This window comes from Erithacus rubecula (genome assembly GCF_903797595.1).
Source record: "Erithacus rubecula genome assembly, chromosome: 8".
NCBI classification, from domain to species: domain Eukaryota; kingdom Metazoa; phylum Chordata; class Aves; order Passeriformes; family Muscicapidae; genus Erithacus; species Erithacus rubecula.
The window spans coordinates 21,975,930-21,989,445 of record NC_136659.1 but is presented as its reverse complement, the minus strand read 5'-3'; the positions used below and the strand labels follow the sequence as shown (position 1 = coordinate 21,989,445).

The following is a 13,516-nucleotide window of genomic DNA, read 5'->3' as shown; positions in this document are numbered from 1 at the left end:
TCTAGCACCCCATCTGTGCTCCGCTGGGCATCGTAGCATTGCACCTGGAGACTCCGAGGTGACTGGAATAGAGCCAGGAGCTCTGTTACACGACAGGATCCGTGGTTTATGCCCCTTGGGGCAGGGGAGGAAGGACGGAGGGAAAAGTTCAAGCTGTCCCATGGGGCCAGAGACACTTCGCTGGCCTGGCAGGGCAGGATAGTTCTGGCACTGGCCCTCGTGGGCTCCGCCTTGCCCTGAGCCTTCCCCCAGCGCCGGGGCCGGTCTGTGGAGCTGGTGTTGGCAGGGGTCCCGGCGGCGCGCACGGAGGGGCGCGGGGCCGCCCGGAGCCGGGGGCGGGGCGAGGCCCGCCGGGGCGGTGCTGTGCCCGGTCCCGCCCCGTGACGCCCCGCCGGAAGCGGGCGCGGCGGGGCCGCCGGTGCCGGTGGTGCTGCCATGGAGTTCCCGGACCTGGGCGCGCATTGCTCCTGGCCCGCCTGCCAGCGCCTGGGTGAGCGCCGGAGGGACCGGGGAGGGGGCACGGCGAGCCGGCCGCGGGCCTGGGCCTGGGCGGCACGGGCGGGGCAGCCCGGCCTGCGGGGAGGGGAGGCGGCGGGGCGGCCGCTGGGTAGCGGGGCTGAAGGGCGGGCCGTGTCGCCCGTGCTGCCCTTGGCGGAGGGGTCCCTGGCGCTTCCCGCTGCCCGCGGGCACCCCGCTGGGGCGGGGCTGGCTGTCCGTGCCGCTGGACCGGGTTTCCGCCGGTGCCTCTCTCCGGTTCGCGGCCCTACGCGGGCGGGCAGCGGCTCTTGCCCGGGTTTAGCGGGGCAGGGCCCGGGCAGGCACCCCGCTGCCGGACCTGCGGGCTGCAGGCTGGAGGGGCCGCACGTGTCCGGGCCGCTGGGACTCGTCCGTACCCCGGTTATCCCGATGGGTGAAGCCCCCGGTGGGTGGCGGCCGTGGCAGCATCACTTCCCACCTGTGTGAGGCCGGCAGCCCTTGGGGAACTCGGTGTGATTCAGGATGCTACTCCTGATCTCGGGGCGGCACGTTTCAAGGAGCAGCCCTGGGTATTTCTCAAGACGTGGCTATGGATCTGCAGCCCTTTTGTTTTCGTGCTGGGGGATGAGAGGTGCGGCCCTGGCTTTGCCACGGGTCACTCTTGTGCCTTCGGGAAGTCGGGGAGGCCCCCAGACTGCGGGTGGGCAATGCTGATCTCCATCCTCTCTGCCCATGCCATATCCTGCTCCTAGACTTCCTTCCCCTGAAGTGCGATGCCTGCGAGCAGATCTTCTGCACAGACCACATCACTTATGCCCAGCATAATTGCACCTCTGCCTACAAGAAGGTAAGTTGGAGAGCAGATCTTACCCACCTTCCTGCATGGAGCTGCTGAGCTTTTCTAGCCACCAATTATAATAATCTCTGGTGACTTTGGTTGCTGGAGCAGTCCCCCCCTTGGGATGTGTACTGAGTCTGAAGATGTACCTGAAAGTCAGGATCTGCATCTCAGTGCCACAAACATCCAGGCCCCCTTGGGATTTGTACCAAGTGTGAAGATGTACCTGAAAGCCAGGATCTGCATCTCAGTGCCACAAACATCCAGCCCTCCCTCTCCCACTGGGTGAAATGGTTTGGATATCTTCCAGCCATACCATCTTCCCTTCCCAGAGTGTATGTCAGTGCCTCTGCACTTGCTGTGCAAACTGATTGGAGGGTCATGATCTCAAACTGCAGCTGAAGTTGTGGAAGCCCTGGTGGGCAGGTTCTGAAAGGGAGAGAGGTGACTGTGCAGCACTCAAGATTGCCCAGCTACCTGCTCCCAGCTGCCTTTTGTTGTCTCTGCAGGATGTGCAGGTACCAGTATGTCCCCTGTGCAACACCCCAGTCCCTGTGAGGCGGGGGGAGATGCCTGATGTTGTGGTGGGTGAGCACATTGACCGTGACTGCAAGTCTGACCCTGCACAGCGCAAGCGCAAGGTATGCACTGTGTGGCTCTGCCAGGTGAGCTCTGCCAGCTCTTTGAGCCTGGGCATGGGATCAAAACAACACAGATTCAGCCCTGCCTGGTGCTGTCTGTGGCTGATGGCAGGGAGGGTCGGTGAGCTGGAGGTGTGTGCATCTGCAGGGCTTTGTGGAGGCAGCCTGGGAGCAAGGTGGTAATGGAGTGGGGCTGGGCAGCCACCTGGGACATAAGGATGGGAAACTGCATGCTGCTGTCAGGAAAATGCAATCTCAATTAGCTACCCCATCTTGCCAGGAGATTAAATTGCTGCAGGGAGCTAGCCATACGGGAATCCAGCCCAGCAGCAGCTAGAATGCCCTGGTCTTTCCCCACTGCACTGGCATGGAAGGCAGGAGTCCCTGGGCAAGGCACTTTTTCCTGCTGTGCATTCTGTGGTTGTGGAAACTCTTGTATATGGACACTAAAGCACCAGTGAATTACTAATGAACTATCTAAAGAAATTATTCAGAGACATCTAAAGAAAGTATTCAGAGACAAATTTCAGAGCTTTGAACAATATACACTGGTGGGGAAGGCTGGTCAGTGCCCTGGGCCTGGCATGGAGAGAAGGGACAGCTCCAGCCCCACAGCTGGAGCTCCTTTTCACCACTGTTATGTCATCTTACAGATATTCACCAACAAGTGTTTGAAGCCTGGCTGCAAGCAGAAGGAGATGATGAAGGTGATCTGTGACCAGTGCCACAAGAATTACTGCCTCAAGCACCGGCACCCCCTGGACCATGACTGCAGTGGCACAGGGCATCCCCTTTCCAAAGCAGGGTGAGGGTCTGAGAACAGACAGGCCTGGAGGGGTGGGGCTGTGTTTGCCATATAGGTAACAGAGAAGAAGCCCAGCTCCTCCTGGCCCATTGTCTGCTACTGCTGCATTCTTATACTCCCACCCTGTGTGCCAGGGTGTCCACCTGTAGCACCAAGCACACTGGTATGTACAATCTTTCCTGACTGCATTGCTCTTGCTTCTTTCCCCAGCCCCTTATTCTGTAAGCCAGTGGTTTCTGCCTGTCCTGTTACAGGGTTTCAGGGAGAGAAATTCTTGGGAATAACAGCCACAACATGGGAGGAAGAGGAGCCAAGCAGTTGTGTTGCTTATTCAGCTTGATATCCCAAGGTGTTCAATGCCCAGGAATTGCTCATGCTGGTAAAGCAGTTTCTCATAGGTATCCTATCTCTCCTAGGCATGCTGCAGTTACCAGAGCCCAGGCATCCTCCTCCAAAACTGTCACTGCATCAAGCAGCGGAGCTGTTCGGCCAGCAGACAGCTCCTCTTCTCCAGCCTGTGCCAGGTAAGGTGATGGCCTGACTTGTAATTCTGAGGTGGGCATGACCAGGCTCAGCTTGGCTCTCTATGGAATGCCAGAGTAACAGCTCCCTTCTTGTGCCTCAGCAGGACTGATAGGGCTCCATGCCTTGACAATAATGCAGCTTTTCTTCTGCTTGCAGGGGAGGCAGAGCAGCTGCATCACAGGCTCGCAGCACCTCCCCTCCAGCTGTCATGCTGCAGAATGGGCTGGTGAGTGGCTTGGCCTGGCATTTGGGGTGGTTTCTGTGCCCTCTAGGAAAGTGACTGCAACAAATGCTTTTTAGCCCACGCTCTGTAGGTGACTGTGCTCCTAGCTGGGCCTTCCCTGGCAGACAGTGATCCTGAATGCTCTGTGGGAAATCAGAGCTTGCTCTGGTGCCTGCGAATGACAGCTCTCAGCTGTGCTTGGTGCTTAGCTTTCCCCAAAGAGACAAAGTGCACCAGCCATTTTCCTTGGGTATTGTACAAGCAAAGTCTGGAGGAGACTGCAATTTGCTTTCCACTGGTATTCTTGACATACTTCTGCATTAGCAAGCAGGAATGTGTCCCCTTGGGCAGGGGGAGAGCACTGCCAGTCTGCCCAGAGCCCCAGTTTTTCACCTTGGCTGTGTCTGGCCTCCTGGGGAGATATTTGCCCACCCTTGGCCAGGAAAGACTGTACCTGCTACATGTGCTTTAGGGCTGCTTCCTGCCCCTCCCACCCTGGCCCAGCTGGTGACGAGGTGCTTTGTTTCAGAGCGAGGAAGAGGCACTGCAGCGAGCTCTGGAGATGTCCCTGGCAGAGTCAGCACGCAGCTCAGCACAGCCACCCAGGTACAGCCCTAAAACGTGGTGTGATGTGCACTCACCCTACAGGTGCCTGGGGAAACATCATGTGGCTCTGGGATAACATTCCTCTCAGCACGTGTTTCCATATGATGCCTCTCTGACTGACAGGGGAAAAAAGGAAGAGTCCAGAGCCAACAGGGAGCTCTGATCTGCTGAACAGGCTCTCAGCCCTAGGGGTGCTGGTAGGGGACAGTGACTGACACACAGAGTAGGGCAAACCATTGTCTGACCACTTGTCAGCTAATGGGTTTGGCTGGAGAGTGATAGGTAGAGTAGGGATGCTCATGGAGGACACCCAGGAGCTCATGTCCCCAGGCCAGTGCCCAGTGCTGCTAAAAGCAGTTTTACAGACTGGATTTAACATGCCTCTCCTTGGCCCAGATTTCTGGCTGCCAGCCCCAGCCGGATCCTCTGCTCCCTCCCCAGCCCCATGCCTGCTGAAAGTTATCCTCCCTGCCCTAAGATATGCTGGGGGGTTGCAGTGAGATGCTGAAAGCCAGAAGAGCTTTGAGCTCTCAGCCTGTGAGCCTGAGGGAGGCAGAGGCACACAATGCACCACTGTCCCAGCAGCACGCAGGAGGAGGAGGATCTGGCACTGGCCCAGGCACTGTCAGCGAGCGAAGCCGAGTACCAGCAGTCACAGCGCCAGGTGAGTGAGGCTGGCTACGGGCTCTGCTTTGTCATGGGCTTGAGCCCCCTCAGGGGTTGAGCCCCCTGATGTGTGAGGGAGGGGGCTTCCCTGGGTTCTGCTTACTCTGGGCTCTCACCAGGAAGGCAGCTCAGCCTGGAGCAGTGGCAGCATCACTGCTTTGGGAACTTGAGCACTGGATGTGCCCTCTTGTAGAAGAGAGGAAGAAGCCTGCTTGCCCTTGCTCACTGTGCTTTTTTCTGTTCCAGGCACATGGTTCAAAGCCATCAAACTGCAGCATGTCGTAGGCACGTGAGGCGGGGTGTGCACATAGGATCCTGCTTGTCACCCGAGGAGCGGCTCTGGCTCCCATGTGGATGCCATGGGGCTCTGGCCTGGACACTGGTACCAAGAGCCCCTTGCCAAGGACAGCTCATCTCCCTAGAAGCTGTAAGCCACCAAATATACACTGACACTTCAGTCCTAGTACCTATATAAAATTAGTGCAGCAAATTGCTGATGCTCCTGGGGAGGCTAAGACTGGACAGGACGGGGCTGGGTACACACTGACCAAAGCAAGCAGCAGCTCAGGGTCTGCACTTATCCACAGTTGCCACAGCCATGTTCCAACACTGCTGGGACTGTGGGGCAAGGGCATGGGGGGACATCTCTGCATGTTCAGACATACAGCTGGGACGTAGCTGCCTTCTCTAGTGGGGGGCTGGATTCAATGCTCTGGGGAGGGCCATGCCAGCCCCTCAGCAAAGAGGAAATGTGGCTGGGATGGTCTCTTGCCTGGCATGGCACAGCTGAATGTGCAGCCTCCCAGCAGTGTGAAGGCAGCCCCTTCCCCACTCCCCACACCCTCGGTGCCTCCCTGCTGTTTGCATGCACAAGAGCATGTTGGGCCTTACCCTGCTTGGCTGGGGCATAAGACTTCTCTGAGACTGAATGGAGCTGCATTTCCTTTCTGGTTTAATATAGTAAGTAACTTTGGCAGTGACTAGATTGCCAGTGTCACTCACATGGGATGGTTGCAGCTGCCTTCCTGCTATTGGCTGTTCTTTGCTGCCCTAAACTTAAACAAGGCCTTGTTTAAATGCTGCTGGGATAGGAATGCCTCCTTTCTTCCAGTTGTATTGCTGGGGATCCCCTCCTGCATAGCAATAGCACAGAATCCCTCCTTACAAACAAAGCCCTGAGCCTGGAGCCTGGTTGAGTGGAGGGGATTTGTCCTGCTGGCTTCTTGCAAGGGGTCTGCAGCCATACAGGACTGGACAGTCCTCTGAGCAGCTGAGGGAGGGGGGTTCAGGCTGGGTCTGGGAAATGCTGAGACTTATAAAAGTGCTGCTTGGGAGAAAATAAAAGCATAGCACAAGGTACAGAGGTACCTGAGGGAGCAGTCACTTGGTGTCCAGCTGAAAGTGGCACATCTCTGTGGATGGTAGTTGAAGTGGGGGGGGGGGGGCACACAGAGGTGAGAGGATACCAGTTGCCCTGTTCTTTCATTGCTGTTGGGGTGCAGCCCCCTGCCAAGCTCAGCCCTTTGTGTGGGGATTGGGCAGGTGCTTACAGCCTCCTCAACCCCTTGCCCACCTAAACCCAAGGGAGCTCAGCCTTGTGGCAGAGCTTCCAGTTTACCCAAGGGCACAGGGACTAACCCTGCCTGCCCCTGCCAAGAGGAGTGTACCCTGCCCAGAGCACACAGGCACAGACGTGGGAAGGACCTGATTTAAGAAACTACACAACAGCAAAACAAACATGTACAAATTTAATGGAGTGTCCAGCCAAGCCCCTGCAGCTCTAGGGCAGGCAGGGCCCCTGCCTGCAGCCAGCAAAAGACTCCCAGGCAGTGTGGGGGCCTGGACCCAAGTTAGTGTCACAGCAGAACTCCTGGTCAGGTTCATGATACTTTCTTGCTGCTCTGGGGCTTCTCAGTGTGGTGCTCTTTGCTCTCGCCCTCGTCCCCGGTCTGCTGCTGCAGCCACATGCCAGCATACACGCCACCCTTCTGCAGCAGCTCCTCATGCCTGGGAGGAGAGTGGAGAGATGCAGGGTCCTGAGCTGACCCCAGAGCCAGGGAGGGGTTCCCCTCCCCCAGCCCTCCCCTTGTGCTCACCTCCCTCGCTCCACAATGTGCCCATCCTTAAGCACCAAGATCTGGTCTGCACCTACCACAGTGGAAAGCCTGCAAGGAAAAGCAGGTGGAACCTTGACTTGGGGGAAGAGGCTTCGTGAGGGTTTGCATGGTGTCAGAAGATTCAATCCCAGGGGCTCTCACCTCCTGAGTAGGGGGCAGGTCTGGAGGGTCTGGCCAGCACCTCCCAGATGAGCCCTTTCCCCTTATCCCTACCTGTGTGCAACAACGATGGTGGTGCGGTTGGCGCAGACCTTGGCCAGAGAAGCCTGGATGTTCCTCTCAGTCTCTGTGTCAAGTGCAGATGTGGCCTGCAAGGGGACACAGCATGGAGCAGGGATAGAGGTTGTGTGGGCAGCTGCTGGGCATGGGGCTGCTGCAGAGCTGGGGCCACCGCTGTTACCTCATCCAGCAGGATGATGTGGGGACCCTTCAGGATGGTGCGTGCGATGGCCACGCGCTGCTTCTCACCCCCACTCAGCTTCAGGCCCCGCTCTCCCACCTGGGTGTTGTATCCTGCAGGCACAAGAGCAGAAACATGATGTGCTGGTGCCCTCTGGAGATGAGGACCTGCTGCCCTGGGAGGTCCTGCTGTGACCACACAGCCATGCGATGGAGCCTCACCTCATCCCTGTCCAGGGGCTGATCTAGCCCTGGAAAGAAGGCAGGGAAAGGCAAAGCAAGACACAGAGTCAGGCAGGTCTCCCCGTGGGAGATGTCACCCCAGGATACCTGTGAGGGCAGCTAGATCTTAGGGGACCGTGGAATGGCGGGTACTGCAGGGGTCTCACCATCAGGAAAAGAAAGGATGCGGTCGTGGATGTCAGCAGCTCGGGCTGCCTCCTGTATCTCTTGGTCAGTGGCTGGGATCCATCCATAGCGGATATTGTTGGCGATGGTGTCGTTGAAGAGCACTGTGTCCTGGGGCACGACCCCAATGTGAGCACGGAGCGAAGCCTGCTTCACCTGGGAGGCAGGGGAGAGAGCTCAGGTGTAGACCTATACCCAATGCAAAGATCCCTCTAAAACCTGATCCTGCCCTCAGCCATGAACCCTGTTCCTTGCAAGTTATGTGCTCTAGGGTCACCCTGCACCACAGGTATCTCCACTCCCCAGATGGGGGCCCTGACAGTGCCCTAGTCCTCCCCAGGGAGCCCTGGTCAGTACCCAGCATTTCAGCCTAGAGTCCCAGAGTCGTGCCATTCTCCATTTCTGGCACAGCCATCAGCCTGCAAAGGGGCTGTGGAGGCTGTGTGCTCACCCCTGCCCTGGGGAGGTGCTGGTGCCTGCACTGAGCAGTGCTGTGAGGCCCAGATGAACTGGCACGTCCCCCCTGGTCCTTGGAGGCCCTCCCCCCTCACCTGGGAGATGTCCTGCCCATCAATGCGGATGCAGCCACCCCGTACATCGTAAAAGCGGAAAAGCAGACGGATGATGGTGCTCTTTCCAGAGCCTGAGGGTCCCACCTGCACACAAAGGAAAAGGAACTTGGAGACGACAAATTCCCAGCTGCTGGAGACCAGGGGCTAGACAGGAAAGGACTAGCCCTGCTGGGGGGGCTGTCCTTCCCATCCTCATATTTTCCAGCCTCTCTAACCCGATCCTTCCCTCCCACAGTGAACTCACACTCCAATCCCTCTCTCACCAGAGCCAGAGTCTGCCCAGGCATCACAGAGAAAGAGACGTCCTGCAGGATTTCCTTCCTGGAAGAGGGATGTGGAGATGGGCTCAGGACTACTCCATGTCCCCACATTCCTGTGCCAAGTGCCATAGCAGGTGCCACCCTGTGCCCAGTCCCCCATACCCATCCACGTAGCTGAAGTGCACGTTCTCAAACTCAATATGCCCACCCTCCAAGCGCAGGTCACTGGCGTTCACCACATCCTTCACCTGTCAAAGCAGAGGCACAGGCTCAGAGCCTGCCTATCCCTGGGGCAGGATCATGGACCAAACAAGGGAGCAAGGTCCAGAAAAGGTGGCACCCACCTCCTGCTCCTCATGGAAGAGATCAAACATGTTTTCCATGTCCACAAAGGACTTCTGGATAATCCTGAAGAGGGCAGAGACCAGAGAAAAGGGTTTGGAGGAGCACATACCAAACCAGTCACCCATGGACAGGGGGACACCAGGAACCTCCACAGCTCCCCAGCATTACCTGTAGTAAGTGCCAAACCAGTTGAGTGGTGTGTAGAGCTGGATTATGTAGGTGCCAAAGAGGACAAAATCCCCCACCTGGAAGGGATAAGGTGTAGAGATTTGTAACCACCAGCCCCAGGGCCTCACCTCAGCAGGGGTCTGCACCAGCCTTACCTGCAGCTTGTGTTCAGTGACAAAGTAGGCACAGAGCAGGGACCCAGCCAGCAGCCCTAGGCCAATGACCAGGTTCTGGGTCTGGTTGAGGAGGCCCAGCGAGGCACTGACCTGCCACTCTGAGACCTGGAAGAGACAAAGTCCTGTGGGATGCTGCTGCCTTCAAACCAGACCCATGATCATCATCCCCACAGGTACCTGTGAGGTTTGGCTTCTTCCCCCTTGGTGCCCCCAAAGGTGCTCAGCACCCCATACCTGGTACTTGACAATGGCGTCGTTAAAGCGGTTCACCTCATAGCTCTCTGCATTGTAGTACTTCACCTACAGGAGCAGAGCTGGTATCAGCACCCAAGCAGTCCTCAGTGAGCCCCCCCCAGCTCCTACAGTACCGTCTCAAAATTGAGGAGTGAGTCCACGGCCCTGGACTTGGCCTCATTGTCCCGCGTGTTCATGTCCCGACGGTACTTGGTTCTCCATTCAGTGATGAAGATGGTCAGAGCTGTGAACAGGAGGAAGCTACATTGGTAGGCTCCTGCCACCCCACAGCCTGACAGCCCTGCAGCCTGACACCCCTACTCACTCAAGTACAGGCTCATACACACGAAGATGATGAGGCCAAACCAAGCGCTGAAGACCGAGGTGAAGTAAACCATGCCGATGACAATGTCTGCAATGGTGGGGACAATGCTGAAGACGATGTAGCTGGGGGGTGGGAGAGGAGATGGGGCATCAGTCCAGCTCAGTGGGGTTGCCTGGCCAATCCCCACCCACCATAGGCACACTCTGACCTGAGCAGGCTGTTGATGCTGCTGGTGCCCCGGTCCACGCTACGCAGCACCTCTCCAGTGCGACGGCCCAGGTGCCATCGCAGGGACAGCCCGTGCAGGTGGGCAAAGAGCTGCACCTGCACCTCCCGGTTGGTGAACTGCTGCACCCACACCCACAGGAAGGTGCGCAGGTTGCTCACAAAGCCAGTGGAGCCTGCAGGGCAACATGGAAAGGTCAACCAAGATCAGCCTCCCTGGGGCATGCAGAAGACTTCCAAAAGTCCTGCTGGGAAAGGGGGATTTGGGATGAAGCCCATTCACTGTCCCTAACCTGGGACCAGCTCTGGCTGCTGATTCCAAGAGAGCAGCAGTGATGGAGCATATGGGCTTCCCTGGCTACCCCAGCACTGGTAAGATGTGCCCAATATCATCTCTCGTCAAGTACCCTATCCTTCTCAATGGTCCTTACCAGCACCTCCACCTTGCAGGAACTTCAGCCCCACATAGCTGCAAACAGTCCAGGCCAGGGTGTGCCAGGGAGCGCCCGCTGTCAGCTCATTCACTGTGAGAAGTGTGCCAAGGGTCAGGATGGAGGGATGGGGAGCATCCCAGGGTACCTGTGGGAACCAGCACCAGCAGCCAGTGCTGGACCCTGACCCTGGGACTTTGCTCCTGCCAAACCCCAGTAGCCTTCCAGGTCACTTCAACCCCCCCAGCATTTGGTGAGACTGTGGCAAGGCTCACACACCAAGCTCCAGGTGCCTCACCAATGTTCTTGTAGTAGATGGGGACAAAGACATTGATGGCCCGCTCCAGCCCCATGAGTGCCATGCAGAACAGCACCAGCCCCTGCAGCAGGTGGTTGCCCCTTGGCCACATATATGGCACCAGCAGCTTCAGCTTCCTCCGGAAATCCTTCCAGGTGGAGGTGGTCCTGCTGGCATCAGTCAGGAGTGGCTGGGGGAGAGCACAACAAGGAGTCATTGCCCTGGTACTCCAATTCAGCTGGCAATGGCCCTGGGCCAAGAAAATCAGGCCCCCTCCAGAGTGCCCACTCCATCCTTCAAATAGGGCTGCATCCTAGTGACAACAAGCAGGGAGCTTGGACAGCCCTAAACTTTGTTCCTCCCACATCTCCTGAAGATGCTGATCTCAGGGCAGCTGTATTCCCATTTTATCCCAGGCTCCTTCCTGGCCATATCATAAGATTGCTTCAGTCCCAGGACTCACCTGGCTGTTTTCCACATCCCGCTCCTCCTCATTGATAAGCAGCATGTAGGGCTTGTGGGGCAGCCCCGGGGCCTTCATGCCCAGGATGAAGAGCGTGAATGTGCAGATGTAACGCAACAGCCAAAAGCCAAACTGCACCTAAATGGAGAGTGAGAGTTCAGCATCTCAGCTGGCCCTCAGCACAACCCGGAGCCTGGGATGGATATGATCTGAGAGAGAAAATGAGCAGAGGGGGATGAGGTGCTGTGTACCAGGGGACACCCCATGCAGCCCAGTGCAAGTCCCTGGTTCAGCACAGCACCTCAAGCAGCACCCAGACATCTTTTCTCCCCGCCTCATCTGGCTCCATGCCCTCTGGCTCAAGGTGCACCTACCCTAAGGTGTGCATGTGGGCAAAAGGGCTGTGGGAAGCAGGGAAACACTCCTACTTCTGCACCTGGGTCTGGGCTGGGCAGAAGCAGGACCTGAGCTGGGTGGAGGCATGGAGAGATGTGTGATAGCTGGGCTTGGGACTGAAATATCTGGCAGATGTGTGGTTGCAACCCAGGACTGTTTACACCCTGGGCACGGCAGGTCATGACATGCATACTCCATCCCTACACCATGATGATGCAGTCCCTCCCACCCCCAAAAGTGCCTTGTCCCCTTTCCCTGGCCACAGACCCCCAGCTTACCTTCTGGTTGGTGTCCTCCAGTGCCCACCACCACAGAGGACTCCTCCAGCACACAAGGGTCAGATTCTCAGCAGCAAAGGCCAGTGCCCAAAAGAGGAGGAGAACAGTGCCATGGCCCCGTGTTCGGTCATGGGCCAGCACCCGGGTATGCTCCAGCTGCAGGAGGGCAATGGCACAGCCCCAGCTGAGGGCCCAGAGGCAGGCATGCAGCAACATATACCCATAGAGCTGTCTCAGCCCCACTCCTTGCCACAGCAGCCCACCAAAGGGCTGCAGGGCCAGGAACAGGGACAGCAGTACTTGGCCACGGTAGAGGCGAGAGCGGGGAATGTACTTGGGCTCCATGGCACGGCTGAAGCGGGCATAGCAGGCATACTGCAGGGCACCCAACAACAGACAGACACTCAGCAGCACAGATGGCACCAGTGTGAAGAAAAAGCAGGGCTGGAAGCCCTGCTGGACCCAGGCCTGGGTGATGGAGCTGTTGCCCTCACAGTAGCTCCCCAGCACAGCCATCCTGGCAGGTCACCTGCTGTGGAGAGAAGAGAGCCCAAGGCAAGGTTTCAGGATGAGCTGTGGTACCAGCTGCACAGAGACTCAGAGTGTGAATATGGCCAAGCAGCAAGAGCCCTCACAGGGCAGGGGCAAGTACTGCTGGACATAGACACACAAGGAGCCGCTGCATGCAGCACACACGGAGCGGAGCATGCAAGCAGGGACAGCTTTGCAAGGGGATGGCCATGAGCAACACATGTGCTCTGTGTCCTGGACGAGGGCACAACATTAGACTATGCCCCCAGAGCCACCCGGGCCCCCGAGGATGCCCTCGGACACGAGGACAGCGGGAGGCGCAGGGACAGGAAGGCAGAGTGAAGCTGGGACCGGTCAGTGGGAGGGAGCAACGGGGGTGACGCGGCGGGAGGGGCGGGGGTGGCAGAGCAGGAGGGCATGCGGAGGATGCTCGGGGAACCGCGGGGCCGTGCGGAGGAGAGGCAAGGGCACGGATAGAGACGCCGGGGAAACAGCCGCAGAGGGCATGGCAAAGGCCGCGCCGGGTGAATGGCCGGGCGGAGCCGGCGCCGGCTGGGCCCGGGACAGGCGGCCGTGGCCCCGCCGCCGCGGTGCTGCCCTGCCGCCCGCCGCTCGGCACCGCCGCGCCGCTCACCTGCCCCGGGCCGCCGGCCTTGGCCCGCTCCGGGCCCCGCGCTGCCGCTGCCAGCCGGGCCCCAGCGCCGCTCCGCCCCGCCCCGCTCCCCGCCCCGCGCCGGCACCGCCGGCTCTGCCCGCTCGCCCGCCCGCCTCCCTCCCGGCACCGGCACCGCAGCCCCGCCGTGTGCCGCTGCCCCGGGCCCCGGTGCCCAGCCCCGGGCGGCACGAACCTCCCCGCGGCGCCGGGGATGGGCAGGGGTCGGTGCCGGGGGACTCGCTCCCAGCCCGGTGGCCGCGTAGGGTCTCCGCCCCGCTGTCGCTTATCGCCGCCGGCAGCCCGGCCCTGCGGTGCCGCGATAGCCGCTGCAGCCCCTGCGGGGCCTCCCGCCAGAGGTCAGGCAGGACGGGATACTGCCCTCGGAGATAAATATAGCCCCTGCCTCCTCCCGCGCTGCCGCTGGGAGCTGCCAGTGCCGCAGGAGCAGCCGGCA

At 59.0% G+C, this 13,516-nt stretch overlaps 2 protein-coding genes across 6 annotated transcripts; one reads left to right on the top strand and one right to left on the bottom strand.

Annotated features, from left to right (window-relative positions):
* Positions 1–92: 92 nt before the first annotated feature.
* Positions 93–7,418, top strand: ZFAND2B (zinc finger AN1-type containing 2B). 4 transcript variants are annotated; one of them, XM_079311723.1, is made up of 9 exons: positions 93–490; positions 1,230–1,324; positions 1,825–1,956; positions 2,610–2,761; positions 3,178–3,285; positions 3,443–3,512; positions 4,039–4,115; positions 4,698–4,779; positions 5,028–5,125. In XM_079311723.1, the coding sequence occupies exons 1-9, from the start codon at positions 436–438 to the stop codon at positions 5,064–5,066; spliced, it is 810 nt and encodes a 269-aa protein (XP_079167849.1). In that variant the 5' UTR covers positions 93–435; the 3' UTR covers positions 5,067–5,125. The 4 variants fall into 4 exon arrangements, with proteins under 4 accessions (XP_079167849.1, XP_079167848.1, XP_079167847.1 ...); XM_079311724.1 differs by having other exon boundaries at positions 339–490; positions 4,701–4,779; positions 5,028–7,418; XM_079311722.1 differs by lacking the exon at positions 3,443–3,512 and having other exon boundaries at positions 4,701–4,779; positions 5,028–6,164.
* ABCB6 (ATP binding cassette subfamily B member 6 (LAN blood group)) lies at positions 6,517–13,439 on the bottom strand. Of its 2 annotated transcripts, none has more exons than XM_079311695.1 (20): positions 13,256–13,439; positions 11,877–12,408; positions 11,203–11,340; positions 10,740–10,929; positions 10,442–10,534; positions 9,994–10,186; positions 9,786–9,907; positions 9,595–9,704; positions 9,461–9,526; positions 9,206–9,331; positions 9,051–9,127; positions 8,882–8,945; positions 8,700–8,785; positions 8,541–8,598; positions 8,257–8,361; positions 7,687–7,861; positions 7,299–7,411; positions 7,112–7,206; positions 6,878–6,946; positions 6,517–6,788 (listed from the first exon to the last, which is right to left on the bottom strand). In XM_079311695.1, exons 2-20 carry the CDS (start codon positions 12,390–12,392, stop codon positions 6,662–6,664), a joined length of 2,523 nt encoding a protein of 840 aa, XP_079167821.1. In that variant the 5' UTR covers positions 12,393–12,408; positions 13,256–13,439; the 3' UTR covers positions 6,517–6,661. The 2 variants fall into 2 exon arrangements, with proteins under 2 accessions (XP_079167821.1, XP_079167820.1); XM_079311694.1 differs by lacking the exon at positions 13,256–13,439 and adding an exon at positions 13,042–13,186.
* Positions 13,440–13,516: the final 77 nt, after the last annotated feature.